Genomic DNA, 13,882 nt, shown 5'->3' on the forward strand with positions numbered 1-13,882 from the left:
CCTGTATGTCTGATAGAGAACTGAATAGCAATGACTCTCCTGACCTTCACCCTCCTGCCCCAACCCACACAGGCACAGCAGCCACCCTGTCCCCTCTGTCTTCACACTCTTGGGATGGCAGCCTCAAGCTGAGGAGAAGAAAGACCAAGAGAAAAGAAGTGCTGGAGTAAATGTCTTTATTTAGACCCAGGGCAGGAGCTGGGGGACAGCAGCTGCTCTCCTTCAACAGCCACCTGACTCACTTGTGCTGGGATTGCAGAGGTGTCCCCAGGTGCCTCATGGGGACAGTGACACTGTGTTAGAACTGGGGAGGGGGCTGAGGTACCACTGTGGCACCTGGACAGGGTGAGTGGAGATGGGGGAATGCCATGGAAGTTCTGGCAGGAAGGAGAAGCTCTGGGTCCCAAGGCCAGACTCGGTGCCCCAGAGCCCCCTCAGGGGGAGATGCACCGGGGTGTCCCTGTAAAGCCACTGCTTGGCTGCTCAGCTGAAGTCAGAGCTGTGGAGGAGCTCGAGGAGCAGCAAGAGATGTGTTTGCCCATGGGCTGGGGATCCCTCAGATCCTGGGGGTGGGAGCTGTGGCTGGACCCAGAGGGGCCGTGCTGGGTGCTGGCAGCATCTTTGGGCCATGTCCTGCCCCATGCAGGGTGGGGCTGTGGCCAGGGTGGGAGCAGCGACCACCAGCCATCCCGGTCCTCAGGAGCTGGGGTGAGAGAGGGATGGGCTGCCAGGCTCCAGGCTGTGCTAGAAGTTTTCCTGCTCCTCATCTAAATGGAAAAGGGGGGTGCTGTTAGAGAAGAGCCCCTCTGGCCCCTGTCCCATTCCTCTGTGACCCCAAACCCACGGGTAGGCAGCTCCCCCAAAAACTCTGGCCAGCAAGTCCAAGTGCAAGGCCAGGATGGGACTTCAGAGTTGGTTGGGTCCCCATCAGGGTCCTGCTGGTGGGGTGACCCCCCGTGCCCTGCCAGGCTCAGCCCCTACCTGAGCTGAAAGGTGCGCTGTAGGAAACATCCACGCGGTCACCTGCAAGGGGAAGGATGGTGACCAGGGGGCTCGGGGTGAGCTGCTGCTGTTAACGAGCCACCTTGGCTCATCAGTGTAAGCTGGAAGCCCAGCCAGACTCCCACTGAGCCACTGGGGCTGCAGGGGGGTGGCAGTGGGGCCAGGGGACACATCTCTGTCAGGGCTCACCTGTCTCGTAGTAGTCGTACAGTGTCACAGTGGCTGGCTGGAGGTTCTTCACTGGGAAGTCCTGCTTGGCTCTGAAGGAGAAGGTCTCCTCGTCTTTAGTCAGCTGTGGAGATGGACACATCCCAGGGGTTAGGTGCAGCCACCCATGATGGGGAAGCATGGGAGTCCTTCTCCTGTCCCCGTCTCACCTGGTCCAGGTAAATCGTCACCTGGTCAGGCTCCACCTCCACCTTCTTCACCAGGTTCTGCCTCTTCAGCTGGAAGGACACGGCTCAGGATGGGTGACAGCTACTCCGTGGGTGCCCCAGCCAAGGCCAGCACCCTGAGCAGGTGTCTCTCTGTTACAGGGTATCCCAGAGAGGGTCAGGGGGGCAGTGGAGGCTCCTCACCTCCACCACGGAGCTCTTGTCAGGGCTGTAGCCAGACGGCAGCTTGGCCTCGATGACAACCATGTTGGTGGCAGGACGTGTCCCGGTGTACCTGCAAGGGCAGAGCCCCGGGCTGGGGTTGGGGTCCGCCCTCTCCCCTTGGCTGCTCCCGTCCCCCCCAAAGCCGGGGGGCACCCCCAGCCCTTACCGCGCCCGCAGGTGGAGGACAAAGCTCTTGCCGGGGTTCTGCGCAGCGAGCTGGGGCAGGGGCTCCGTCACCACGCGGAGCTCGAACGCCCCCGGGCTCGGAGGGGGGGGCACGTTATAGCGCAGGGTCACCTGTGGGGACAGCGGGGGGTGAGGGCCAGCCCGGGGACACTGCAGGGGGACGGCACCTCGGGCTGTACCCACCTGCACCAGGGCGCAGCCCTCCCCGCGGGCTCGCAGCCCGTAGGACCCCGGCAGCTCCGCCAGGGCCGCTCGCTGCAGCACCAGCCGGTTGCTGCGCTCCAGCACGAAGTCCCACACCGTGCCCGCCGGGGATGTCACCGCCACCGCCAGCCGGGAGTCCCCGCTGCTGCTGCCGAATGTCAGGGCGGCGTATTTGGCCAGGGCTTGCAGGGCCACCACGGTGTCCTGTGCGGGGAGACGGCGCCGGGTCGGGGTCGCAGAGCCCCGGCGAGGGGATGTTTCGGGGCACAGGACCCCAGTGGCGGTACCTGCGTGGAGGCGAAGCCCCCGTAGGGGTTCTGCTGCTTGCAGAGCCAGCGGACGATCTGGGACGCGGTGGCCAGGTCGGCGGAGGACACGCGGGGCTGGCTCAGGTGGGCCAGCAGGGCATAGGCCGTCATCTCCACCTCGGCCGGCGCCGCCGCGGCCCAGGAGGGCTCCGAGGTGGGCACGGCCTGGCCCTTCCTCTGCCAGTAGAGCTGCCCCTCTGGGGGAGAAGGAGTGGGAGCTCAGCCCCTGCTGCGGGCTGGGCTGGGTGACCCGGGTGGCACAGCCCGCAGGTGACCCTGTACCTGTGCTGACGCTGTGCTGGGCCAGCTGCTGCAGCTGCGCTCGCTGCTGCTCCCTCAGCCCCGCCAGCCCGAAGACGTAGGCGAGCAGGGCCTGGGTGTAGGGGTCATCTGTGGCCGAAGCCTTCAGGCACTCCAGAGCTGAGCTCACCATTGGCTCCTGGCACGGGAACAGAGTCAGGAGCAGGTGTCAGAGACTGAAACAGTTAATTTACGCATTACAGGATCCACGGGAAGAGGCAGCTGTTAGCCCATCAAAGCCCATCCCCCTGCCAATCCTGAAAGGCGGGAAAAACCCTTTTCCTGTGCCCCTCACAGGAACTCTGGGCAGTCCCAGGAGGCATTGGAGGCTCATGGCATGGCCCGTGACACTCCCCATAGATATAACTCATAACTTCTTTGAGTGTGTGGGCTTTGCTCCCCCACCTCCAACTGATCAAAGCCACCACTTCAACTGACAGACATGGAAGCTGCAACTACCAAGTGTCATTGCTGGACCCCATGGGCAGTGACTATATACATTTTTCCACTCTCATCTTTCTTTTCCCTCCCTTTCCCTTATCCTGTCTTTCCCTTTTTCTCCCTTATGCATTTTCCCTAAAGGTTATCTTTAGGCCATACTGCTATAGATGAGAGATATAGATGATGACACCCAAAATGGCATCATCCCTGTTTACCTTTGAAACAAAACTGTTCTAAAATAAACCCCACATATATATGTTCTCAAACACTGATTATTCAGTGTTGTTTCACTCTGATCTACCACAAGGGATTTATTAATAAGAACCTGGGTTACCCCCTGCCCTTTTTACAGTGTCATAACACGTGCCCAAGGGCATGGGAGTCACTCAGAGGCCTCGGTTCTGCCCAGTGAGACCAGCTGTGCCCATGTTGGGTTGGGAGGTGGCCTGGAACCGCTGGTTCCCCTGCCCCCAGCACGCCCACCCCAACACCACCAGCCCCTCCAGGGACATTGGGGTCACCCTCACCAGCGGTGGCAGCCCCAGCTCCAGCATCGCAGCCGTCACATAAGCCGACAGCGAGAGCTCATCCGAGACCCCCCCCTGCAAAGGGACAGAGGGACACAGGTCTGGCACAGGGACTCCAGGGCTCTGGCCCTCTGTGCCCACGTCCCACCCCAGCCCTCTGCCCCACCTTCAGTGCATTGTTGAAGAGCTTGCCCACGCTCTGGAAGCAGCCCGTGGGCCGCTGCTGCCGCTGCAGCCACTTCAGCGCGTCCGTGATGTGCCGCTCCTCGATGGCCACGTAGGCTCGGGCTTGTCCAAAGGACTTGAGCACAAAGGCCGTCAGCCTGTGAGCCAGAGAGACATCAGAGGGGTGGAGAATCAGCGCCCTGGGGGCAGCAGGAGCCCTGGGACGCCAGTTGTGGGGTCCCTCACCAGGTGTTGCCCGTGCCATCGCTCTTCCCGAAGGCGCTGTACGAGCCGTCGTCGTGTTTGTACTGCAGCTCCCGCTGGTACCCTGTGGGCAGGAGGTGGGGAAAGGTCTTTTCACACGGTGGTCCTTCCATCCCAGGGTGTGCTGCAGCCCCAGGTGGAAATGTGGAGGGGGATGTGGGACGGGAGGGGACTCACCGCGCTGCAGGAAGCCCTGAGCCTTGGCGCGGACGTCGGGGAGCAGCTGCCCGCTCTTCTCCAGGTACTGCTGGATGTAGATGTTGGGGGCGAAGCGAACCATGTTCTGCTCCCCACAGCCGTAGGGCATGGCCAGGAGGCTGTCCAGGTTCTGCATGGCATTGCCCATGATGTCACCTGTCCCGGGGGGACATGGGGAGCACCGTCATCAGCTGTGCCCCACTGCCACCAGCACCCCACACCCCATATCCCCTTCCACACAGAGGCCACACAGAATGTTCAGAGTTGGAAGGGGCCCAAAAGGATCATTGAGCCCAACTTTTAAGCCCATACAGGGATTGAACACACAATTTTGGTGTAATAATTAACATGCTCTAACCAGCTGAGGTCATCTCAGATTTCCATCTCTTGCTGAGCTTGGGCCTTGGAGCTCTGCACCCCTCCTTCCCACAGCAGTCCCCAGGCCCCCACAGCCTGTCCCTTACCCAGCACAGTGACATGGGCTCGCTGGGAGCCCTCCAGGATGTTTGCAGGAAGCTCTAGGGAGACTTCTTCAGAATCTGTGGAGAGAGAGGGCCAGGACAGTGGGGATGGAGGGCCAGGACAATGGGGATTCCCTGCTCATCCCATCCCTCCCCATGGCACCCTAACCCACCCTCTTCTTTCTCTGACCCTCCTCAGGCTCAAGACTGGGTTGCAGCATCTCAGCCAGGAGCCTCCAGGGACCCCAGTCCGTGGCTCCTCTGGTGGCCTTTGTGACCAGTGACAAAGCACCCCTGTCCCACATCCCACAGCACTGCCAGATACCCCTGGCCAGTCCTACCTTCGTGGCAGAGCAGGGAGTTGTGTGCCTTCTCCACCAGGATCCCCCCGGGCTGTTGGGAAGTATCAGTCAGTCAGGAGAAGGGACCAGCCGTGTCCCCCTGTCCCAAAAGGTCACACCTGCAGCCCGGGTTCGTGTCTGGGTGTGCTCCCAATGCCCCCCAAGGGCTGCTTGGACCCTGTCCCCAAACCCATCCCACTTCCCTCCTCCATAACCCCTCTGACCTTCACCAGCAAGGACTTTATCACGGTGTCCATGTGCCCCTGCGCCGGCACCACAGGCAGCTCGTTGCCACAGAGCTCCGTGGAGCTGAGGGCCTCGGTGCTGACGGTGATGTTCACCCTCCCTGCAGATGCAAGCGGGGCACTCAGTCCCCGTGGAGCCCCCCCAGGCCTGACCACAGCCCCCTGGGGCTTTGTGTGGGGCTGGCTGCACTGGGGTTGGGGGTCACCACATGGAGGAGCAGTGCCGGGAGGTAACGGGGAGGGTGAAAGCAGAGCGAGGGAGAGATTCCCAGGTGCCACAGCATTTATTCCTGCCCTCCCCGACCTCCCCACTCCCTGAGGGGCTCCCCAGGCAGCGGGGGTGGGGGGATGCTGGTGCTCTGTACCCAGGCTGGTGGCCTTCACGCCCCAGCGGAAGGTCCTCACTTCGTCGGCACAGACACAGCCCCCGTACGTTTCCTCTGCGCCCGCCGACACCTCCAGCCCTGCCGACTCCGCCAGCGACACCTGGACCTGTCAGAGCACGGCCACGGCTCCATAAGCCCCCAAAGCCAGCCCCCAGAGAGGCAGGGCTCCCTCCTCTGCCACGCTCACCCTCAGGCACTGCCGCAGGTAGTTGAAGACGGTGGCCACCAGGGTGAAGGCTTCATGGCGCACCACGGCGTAGGGCAGCACCAGCTCCACGAAGAACGGCTTGAAGGCCGTCAGGGTGATGGCAGGGGACAGCCCCAGCCCCTGTGGGGACATGCAGAACATGCCAGCTTTCCACTCGGTGATGGCATCGGGCACTGTCACCGTCATCTCGGCGGAGCCACCCTCCCTGTGGGATGGAGAGCATCGTGAGGCCACCCCACCACGGCCACCCCCAGCTCTCCCTGCGGGAGAAGGAGCTGTCCTGAGGTGCCCAACTTCCTTCCATGAAGGAGGGGAGGTGGGGAGAGGACCAGCCCCTTGGGAACTGTGCTCGCTCACCCCACAGGGACCAGGTCCCACAGCCACGTCTCTGGGAAATACGTGCGGGGTGCTGGTGGCTTCTCCTGGTTGTCAGTGTTTGGGCTGGGCCTGCTCGCAGCTACTGGGATGTCCTCTAGGTTTCTCTCAGGGAGTTCAGCTGGAAAAGGGAGAGCAGAACTTAGTGGCCACAGGTCTCTGTGTCTCAGCTGGACCCCCATGCCCAGCATGAGGGTGACCCAAATCCTCTCCGATCCTCTTCAATCCCTCCGATGCTGAGTGTATTCTTGGGGTGGCTCCAAGTCCCCCAGAGGACACGGGAGCCAGGACTGGCCACCAGCTCCTTTCTCCTGACAGGGCTCAGCAGACTGAGCCTGGGGCTGTGCTGACCTCTGAGCATTATGAGATTCGGCGTCCCAAGCAGGATGGGGCTTTGTGGACAATCCTTCCTGATCTTGGCATTGGTGAAGAGCTTCAGTGCTGCGTCCTGTGAGAAACAAAAGAGGTTGTCCATCTCCACAGCCAGCAGGAGGAATATCCCCATTCCAGCAGGGAGTACTCACAGGGCTGCAGAAAACAATTGGAGAAGGAGCCTGGGATTGGCAGGGAAGGGAAAGTGCTTTGCCACAGGTGTGGTTTTCACGGGACATTTCTGGGCTTTCCCAGCACGTGAGCAAACCCCATCAGCCTCCTGGATGGAGAGGAACCAGGAGGCACAGCGGGGCAGGGACTTATACCTGAAATAACTTGGAGGTCTCCATACGGAAGGAAAGGACGTCAAAAAACATACAGGGTGATGGTTCCCAAATGCGAAGGGGTTTGAACTGGGGCAGCGCTTCGTAGATCTGTGAATAAACACGTGTGCCAGACCAGCCATGCATCCACTCCCTGCGCAGCAGCAGGACTCCTGGGCAGTCTGGGAGGTCTAAACTGCTGTCACCCCACCCACCACAATCCCTGGCTGGTCCCTGGGGCTGCAGAAGGACGGGGGGCAGTGCCACCACTCACCACCTCTGCGGTGAGCTCAGCCTCGGGCTTCAGGAGCAGCACGCTGCGGTCCACGGCACGGATGGCACACAGGGACCCCGGGGCGGCCCCCAGTGCCAGCTGCAGCGCCGTGCCAGGCAGAGCCCTGTCCTCCGAAAATGCCATCTTCACCTGGGCAGGGACAGCGTGTCAGGGGGAGAGGGAAGAGGGGACCCACCCCCCCGTGGAGGAGCAGGACCAACCACAGACAGGGAGGTGTCTTCCAGACAAAGATCAGGATCGAGGGTTTGGGTTTAGATACACCTGGAGCAGGGGGGACCCCAGGGCATGAACAAGCCATGGAGTGATCACCCACCTCCAGCAGCCATCGCTCACCTTGCTGGGGAGGCACTTGGCCATCTCGAGCTCGATGCTGTCGGCCACCATCTCGCCGTTGGGCAGCACCACGTAGCACAGTGCCTTGCCCTCGGGTGCCAGCTCCACACCGATGGGCAGCTCCAGGGAGAAGGAGCCTCTGAGCCCTGGGCCAGGGAAAAGGAGGGGAGATGTTACCCGAAGAGATTGTGGCTGCCCCATCGCTGGAAGTGTTCCAGGACAGGTTGGACGGGGTTCAGAGCAACCTGGGCTAGTGGAAGGTGTCCCTGCCCATGGCAGGGGGTGGCACTGGATTAGCTTTAAGGTCCCTTCCAACCCAAACCATTCCATGATTCTATGAGGACCAGGCACAGAGAGCAGAGCCCTGCACAGCCTGGTCGTGCCAGAGGACATACCAGCCTCTGCAGACAGCTCTTTCCTGAGGACTGTGGCAATGGTCCCCTTGGCCAGGACCTGCAGAGGAGGAGGTGAGAACAACAAAACCAATGCTGAGTGTGGAACCAAAACGCCCTGACGGAGGGGGGACCCAGGAGCGAGAGTTTTGGGATTACTTTTGACTTCTCCCAGTCTCCACCTCCCCCCCCAGCACCTCCCATGGGTGTGCAGGTCCAACAGGGCCAGAGGAGACCTGTGCTAACAAAGGTCCCTCAGTCTACCCAGGACAGATTGCTCAATGTCCTGTCCCCAGGGACACAGCCATGAACGTGTGCGTAGATGTGACCCTTCACACACACCACAGCCCTGGTTCCCGCTGCCCCTCCTCCCCGGGCCAGGGCTCACCAAGACAACCGCATCCAGGCTCTTCAGCTCAGCCCCTAAGGCCTCCTTGCTGAAGATGAAGTCTGCCCAGAGCTGCTGGGGCTTCCAGCAGGGCAGGTCGCTCTCCAGCTGGCGGATCTCCAGGAAGCTCCCGCTCTCCGAGAAGAAGGGCTTGAGTCTCAGAGTGGCACCAGTGTAGGAGATTGTTGAGTCACTCTTCTGGTTGTGAGGTGTCCTGTCGACCTGGCCCTGAGGGTTGGAGGTGGGAATGAGGGAGGTGAAGCCGTCCAGCCGCCCAGGAGGTATCAGCGATGCAGGCTCGGAGGGGTGCCCAGCCCCTCCCTGCTGCAGAAAGCACCACAGGCACCCCAAGGGGTGGGAGAGGGGTCACTTACCTTCAGGAAGACATGGCCACTCCAGCCAGAGGTGTTCAGTTTGAAGGAGGCTCTCCCTGACCCGTCTGTCGGGATGGTGTGTATCTGGTCATCTTTTCCCTTGATGTTGACAGAGAGCACGAGCCGCCCCTGCGGCACCCCGGTGCCATCAGCTCCCTTCAGCAGCATCTGTGCCGGGAGGGAAGGGGGGATGGCCCTGGTTGGGCTGTGGCCGTGGGGCAGGTGGGAGAACAGGGCTGGGGGGCCGGCAGGAGCGGGGCTGGGGGCAGCAGGGTGCGTGTGAGCCCCGCGGGGAGTGGGGACCACCCCGTTACCGTCCCGCTGTAGGGGATGCCGGGCTTGTAGACTTCACTGGGGTCTTCAAACGTGACGGTGAAGCTCTCAGGTGAAATCTCACAGCTCTTGGTGTTTTTCATCTCCAGCCCTGTGGGGAGGGAAGGGGGAGCTGAGGGTGTGGCAGGGACACAGGGCATGGATTAGCTCCTGACAGTCATTTGTGGTGTGACAAGGCAGTGAACGAGGGATGAGCTAAGAGGACAAAGCCACACTGGCTGAACCCACCACCCTGCACTGCAAGGACTCATTGCCTGCCTTGGGAGAGCTGGTGGACCTTGAAAAGGCGTTTTTCCCCCTGACCTCTCCTCTGGTTGGAATTACAGGTCTTGCCAGGTTGACCTGGCTCTCATCCCCACCCAAACCTCATCCCTGCACAAGGGCACCCCTAAATCACAGCGGATCTTTTGGGTGCCCCTGCAGAAGGCCAATGCCACCACGCCACGGGCACTTGGGAGCCCATGGGGATGGAAACACCACCATCCCTACCCGTCCCATCCTCCACCAGCGATGCCTGGACTTCAAGCTGCTTCTTGTTCTTCAAGTGGGTCATGTTGATGACAGACAACAAAACCTCTGTGGAAAAGCAGCCGTTCTTCTCAGTCTGGAGGGAGAGTCAACCCCATCAGCAGCATTCCCGGGAGGGAGGTGTCCCAGTGGCACCCACACTCCTGGCCACGCTCACCTGCCCACTAATGTTGGTGCATCTCATCTCTCTAAAGAGGTGAAGCCAGGGCTGGTCGCTGTAGCACAAGCTGGCCTGGACCTTGCCCTGGACGGGCTTCCCGTAGGTGTACCTGTAGGGTGGAGAGTGGCCAGGCTTTCCCTGGTGGACCACACGGCGTCAGATCCCCCCCATCCCCTCCCTCTTCCCAGCTCACCGTCCGCAAATCTCCATCTGGAACTTCTGGTCCTTCTCCAGTACCACGCTGGGGAGATCGATGGTCACTTCAAACTTGGGCAGCACTGACGGGGAGGCAAAAGGAGAGAGGATTGTCACTCCCAGGACAATGACAACGGTGCCTGGGTGGCCGGGGAGGGGTGGCCAAGACACGCTGCCAGTGAGCCAAGGTGGTGCCCCCGTCCCCCAGGCCCCACGTACCATATTCTTCCACGCTGAAAGAGTGGGTCTTCCTCCCCACGTGGATGGTGTAGGTGCCCAGGGCTGGCTCAGCAGCCAGGGGGAGGGACAAGTCCACGATTCCCTGCCGAGGGCTCAGGTCCCGCCACTGCGCGATGCGATTCCCGCTGGGATCCTGCCACGGGGAGGCACGGGCTCAGCACCCCGGGGAGCCCAGCACTCCACAGTCCAACAGCCCATGGCTGTGCTGTGGGGCTGCCCTCCCAATCCACACCTCCCAGGAGCCTCCCTCTGTCTCCCAGGACTGACCTCCAGGAACACCAGGGGCAGCTGAAAGGCAAAGAGAGGATGGTTAGAGGAGAAATCCAAAGCTTTCCTTGGGGTCTCCCCAGGGTGGGAACAGCAATGGAGCCATGCATGGAGTAGAGGGAGGGTTATTTGTGGGATGTTGTGAACTTCCCACCCTTCAATATGCCTTGGGATGGATTTTGAGCCTGTGGGCACTTCTGTCTGGGATGAGCTGAGGGCACTGCCAGCATGGCATGGAGAGGTGACATCTCCTAGTGCATGAGCAAGAGTCCAGCATCCACTTAATCTCTTAACCTCCTGCACTTCCAGAGACCCCAGTGATTGCTCAGAGGTGCCAGAAACTGAGCCTGCCTGTAATCCTGGTGTCTGATGGATATCAGTAGCACATTCCCTGCTTCCCACTCGCCATCCCTACATCCTTATCTGAAAGTTTGCATGGGTGCATTCCAGTGCCACACGTGCAATCCTGCTTTCTCTTTCCTTATCCTGCTGAAGCCTGAACAGCACAGGGCATCTCTGCCCCCAGGGAGTGCAGGAACCTGGGCAGAGCAGGCTGGGGCAGGATTCCCGAGGGGAAAGGTGCTGGTTGCCTCCCACACCTCTCCCACGGCTGGCTGGGACTGTAGGAGGGCAGAGCAAAAGAGCCCTGTCACCTCCTCCCATCCCAACCCCGCTCTCACCTGCTGATTGCTGGGAATCAAGTCTTTATCCAAAGAGACAACTCGAAACTTCACTGGAAAAGGGAAACGGAGACAGAGTGAGTTCATCCTCAGGGAGGAGAGTTCCCTGTGGGGAAGGTGGATGGAAATCCCCCCCCCACCAGCAGAGCTCTGCAGTGCCCCCCAAGCAGCACTGCCAGGGTGTCCTGGCATTGCCCTCTGTCAGTGCTGGGCATTCCAGTGCATCCCAGGATCAGCCCTCCTATTCCCAAGCAGTGTAGGAGCAAGGCTGGGCCTCCTGCAGCCCCCTCCCAGCAGGTCCTTCAGCCCAGAGCAGGGTGGTCCATCCTGCCCCCCCACACACACACCTTGCTGTCCAGGCTTGTAGATAGGTTTGTCTGTCTGTATGAAGATCCCAGGGCCCAGGGTTTTCAGCTTCACCTCCTTCTTCTCAGACACATTCAGGGAATCTCCTTGGATTGAGATGTGCAGGTCTAGATCTTCTTCCTTCCCACTGATGGGAGCTGGAGCCTGCAGGGGGAAACATCAGGTTGCAGGTGAGGATGGATGAGCCATGGCCAGGGTGCTCTGCTCACTCTGAGTGACCCTGAGTGACTCCTCACCCAAGGGACACCTTCCCTGAGGTGAAATGGCCCCCCCAACACCCTGCTCTGGTCTGCAGGTCTGCTATTTTAACCACTGGATAACTGGGCTGAGCCTGGAGTAGTTCTGTCTGCGTGAGGGATGAGACTCTGCCAAAAGCTGGGCAAGTCACATCTGCTCCCAGCCCCGTGTGGGATCACAGCCCCAGCTCAGGGGAGCTGGTGGAAACTGCTCTGCCTGGAGGCAACGAGGAGCCCGGGATGGCCCTGCCCTGCTTGGGGCTGTTTTGGGGTGACACTCACAGGGAAGGTGAAGTTCAGGTGCATCTGAGGCTGCTGGACCTCCCTCTTCAGCAGGGTGATGGGGTGGGTTCTATGCGCTCCCAGCAGCTCGATGGTCACCTGGAGGGGCTCGCTGAGGTCGCTGAGATGGACCCAGAGCGTGGAGGAGTAGGGGTGGTACATCACAGCTGGGGCCGTCACCACGTACCTCCTGGCAGGGAGAAAGTGGCGACAAGAGGGGTGTGGGGGTGGAGACACAACCCAGCACAGACCCCACGGAGACAGGAGCCTGTGCTGGGGTGCAGCACCACCTCCCCCAGCCTCCCCACTCTGCTTCTGGGTCCCCCTTGACTTCCCAGCCCCAAGCAAAGGGCACCTGCAACAACCACCCCAGGCCCACCAGCCCCCAGTGCCACGTCCTCGACGCTCATGGGCAGGGGACAACCCATCAGCCTGAGCGTTCCCACGCCGGCCAAGGATCCCCACCAGGAATTCCCGAGGAGCTGAGGCTAAAGCCATCCCAGCAGGCACAGACAGACAGACAGACAGACACACAGGGGGGCTTACATTTCTGCAGATACCCCAGCTGTGAGGTGCAGGATGAGGAAGAGGACGGGCAGGGCTGGAGACCTCATGTCTCCAGCTAGAAGTGGATGTCTGGGACGGCCACAGCCGCCTCCTGCAGGTCTTGGATCGCTCTGGATCTGCGCCTGCCCCTCTGCAGGCTCTGAAGTGGGAGCTTTGCTTCCCATCCAGTGAGAAAACAAGGACTGGCCGAGGGATCCACAGGCACCGGCAGATATTGGTCAGGCAGTGTTTACCCACAGCTTCCTGGGTTCAAGGCCCTGAGGGATTTCTGCACTATTGGGAAAGGGTCCTATAACCTGCAGAGGTTCAAACCCCGGGGGGCAGGACTCACCTGCACACTGCTCTGCTGGGAAATGATGCCAGGGTGGAGTGGGAACAAATGGAACAAAAGTGGGCAGCACATCCTGATGACGTTGGGTGAGTTTGTGGTGATTTCTCAGAAAGGGCAAATTTGCAGGTATTTCAAACTTAACCAAACAGCAGCTATTTGGGCTGATCACACACCTGAGGCTGGTTTCCTCTGGTTTCATAAAGTCTGGGCAGAGGAACGGGACAGTGCTGGGTTGTGGTGCTAACTCTGACTGCTCTCGTTCCTCTTTGCACCGCTCTTGGGAGCTGGACACCAACCAGGGCAGGGGCTGAGCTGCCTCCTTCTGTCCTGCTGGGAATTCCAGCTCCACAACAGCCACATGGTGTCCTGAGCACATCCCCTGCTCTGCAGGGTTTCCTCCCTGCTTTGCAATTCCCTTCCTTCTGGGGATGTGGGCAGAGGCAGAGCTGTGGGAATCATGGAATGGTTTGGGTTGGAAAAGAAATTAAAGCTGATCTTATTCCACCCCCTGCCTTGGGCAGGGACACCTTCCATGAGACCAGGTTGCTCCAAGCCTTGTCCAGCATGGTCTTGGGCACTTCCAAGGATGGGGCAGCCACAGCTTCTCTGGACAAAACGTGCCATCAGCTTCCCAGGAAGCCATGGATGGGGCTGACCTCTTTCCATGGGATCTGAGATGACCACAACTGCTGTCCCCACGCCTGCCCTGCTCAGGTATGGCTGGACACAGCCCTGTGCTCCCCTCCCTGCCCTCTGGAGCAGCCCCACACAGTGTTGGTGTCCAGAGGAGGCTGGACCTGCCACCCCCAAGGACACAAACTGGGAGCATGGCCCCAAGCCCATCCACTCCCCGGGATGTGGCCGTGGGTCAGTGCCCTGACAGGCAACCTGGGGGTGGTTCCACGTGACAAGGAGCTCGTGGCTCCCCCAGCACTGCCAAGGCCACCACTGACCCAAGAGCCACATCCACACGACTTCTAAATCCCTCCAGGGGTGAGGACTCCACCACT

At 60.7% G+C, this 13,882-nt stretch overlaps 1 protein-coding gene across 1 annotated transcript; it reads right to left on the minus strand.

Moving 5' to 3' along the window:
- Positions 1-744: 744 nt before the first annotated feature.
- Positions 745-12,705, minus strand: LOC114069180 (alpha-2-macroglobulin-like protein 1). The gene is given in 36 exon segments (XM_027905800.1): positions 745-767; positions 982-1,023; positions 1,192-1,294; positions 1,380-1,448; positions 1,581-1,671; positions 1,768-1,898; positions 1,971-2,195; positions 2,279-2,496; positions 2,582-2,738; positions 3,568-3,642; positions 3,734-3,890; positions 3,979-4,060; positions 4,174-4,350; positions 4,659-4,733; positions 4,997-5,048; positions 5,221-5,342; positions 5,607-5,733; positions 5,815-6,040; positions 6,193-6,331; positions 6,562-6,658; positions 6,909-7,016; positions 7,180-7,329; positions 7,534-7,679; positions 7,929-7,986; positions 8,314-8,541; positions 8,688-8,855; positions 9,002-9,111; positions 9,510-9,624; positions 9,706-9,817; positions 9,902-9,986; positions 10,123-10,276; positions 10,411-10,431; positions 11,091-11,143; positions 11,438-11,600; positions 11,975-12,161; positions 12,509-12,705. Coding segments are annotated over 36 exon segments (4,443 nt in total).
- Positions 12,706-13,882: the final 1,177 nt, after the last annotated feature.

Source organism: Empidonax traillii, unplaced genomic scaffold (assembly GCF_003031625.1).
Source record: "Empidonax traillii isolate 1590-97213 ecotype Southwest subspecies unplaced genomic scaffold, ASM303162v1 scaffold1210:size234205, whole genome shotgun sequence".
NCBI lineage: Eukaryota > Metazoa > Chordata > Aves > Passeriformes > Tyrannidae > Empidonax > Empidonax traillii.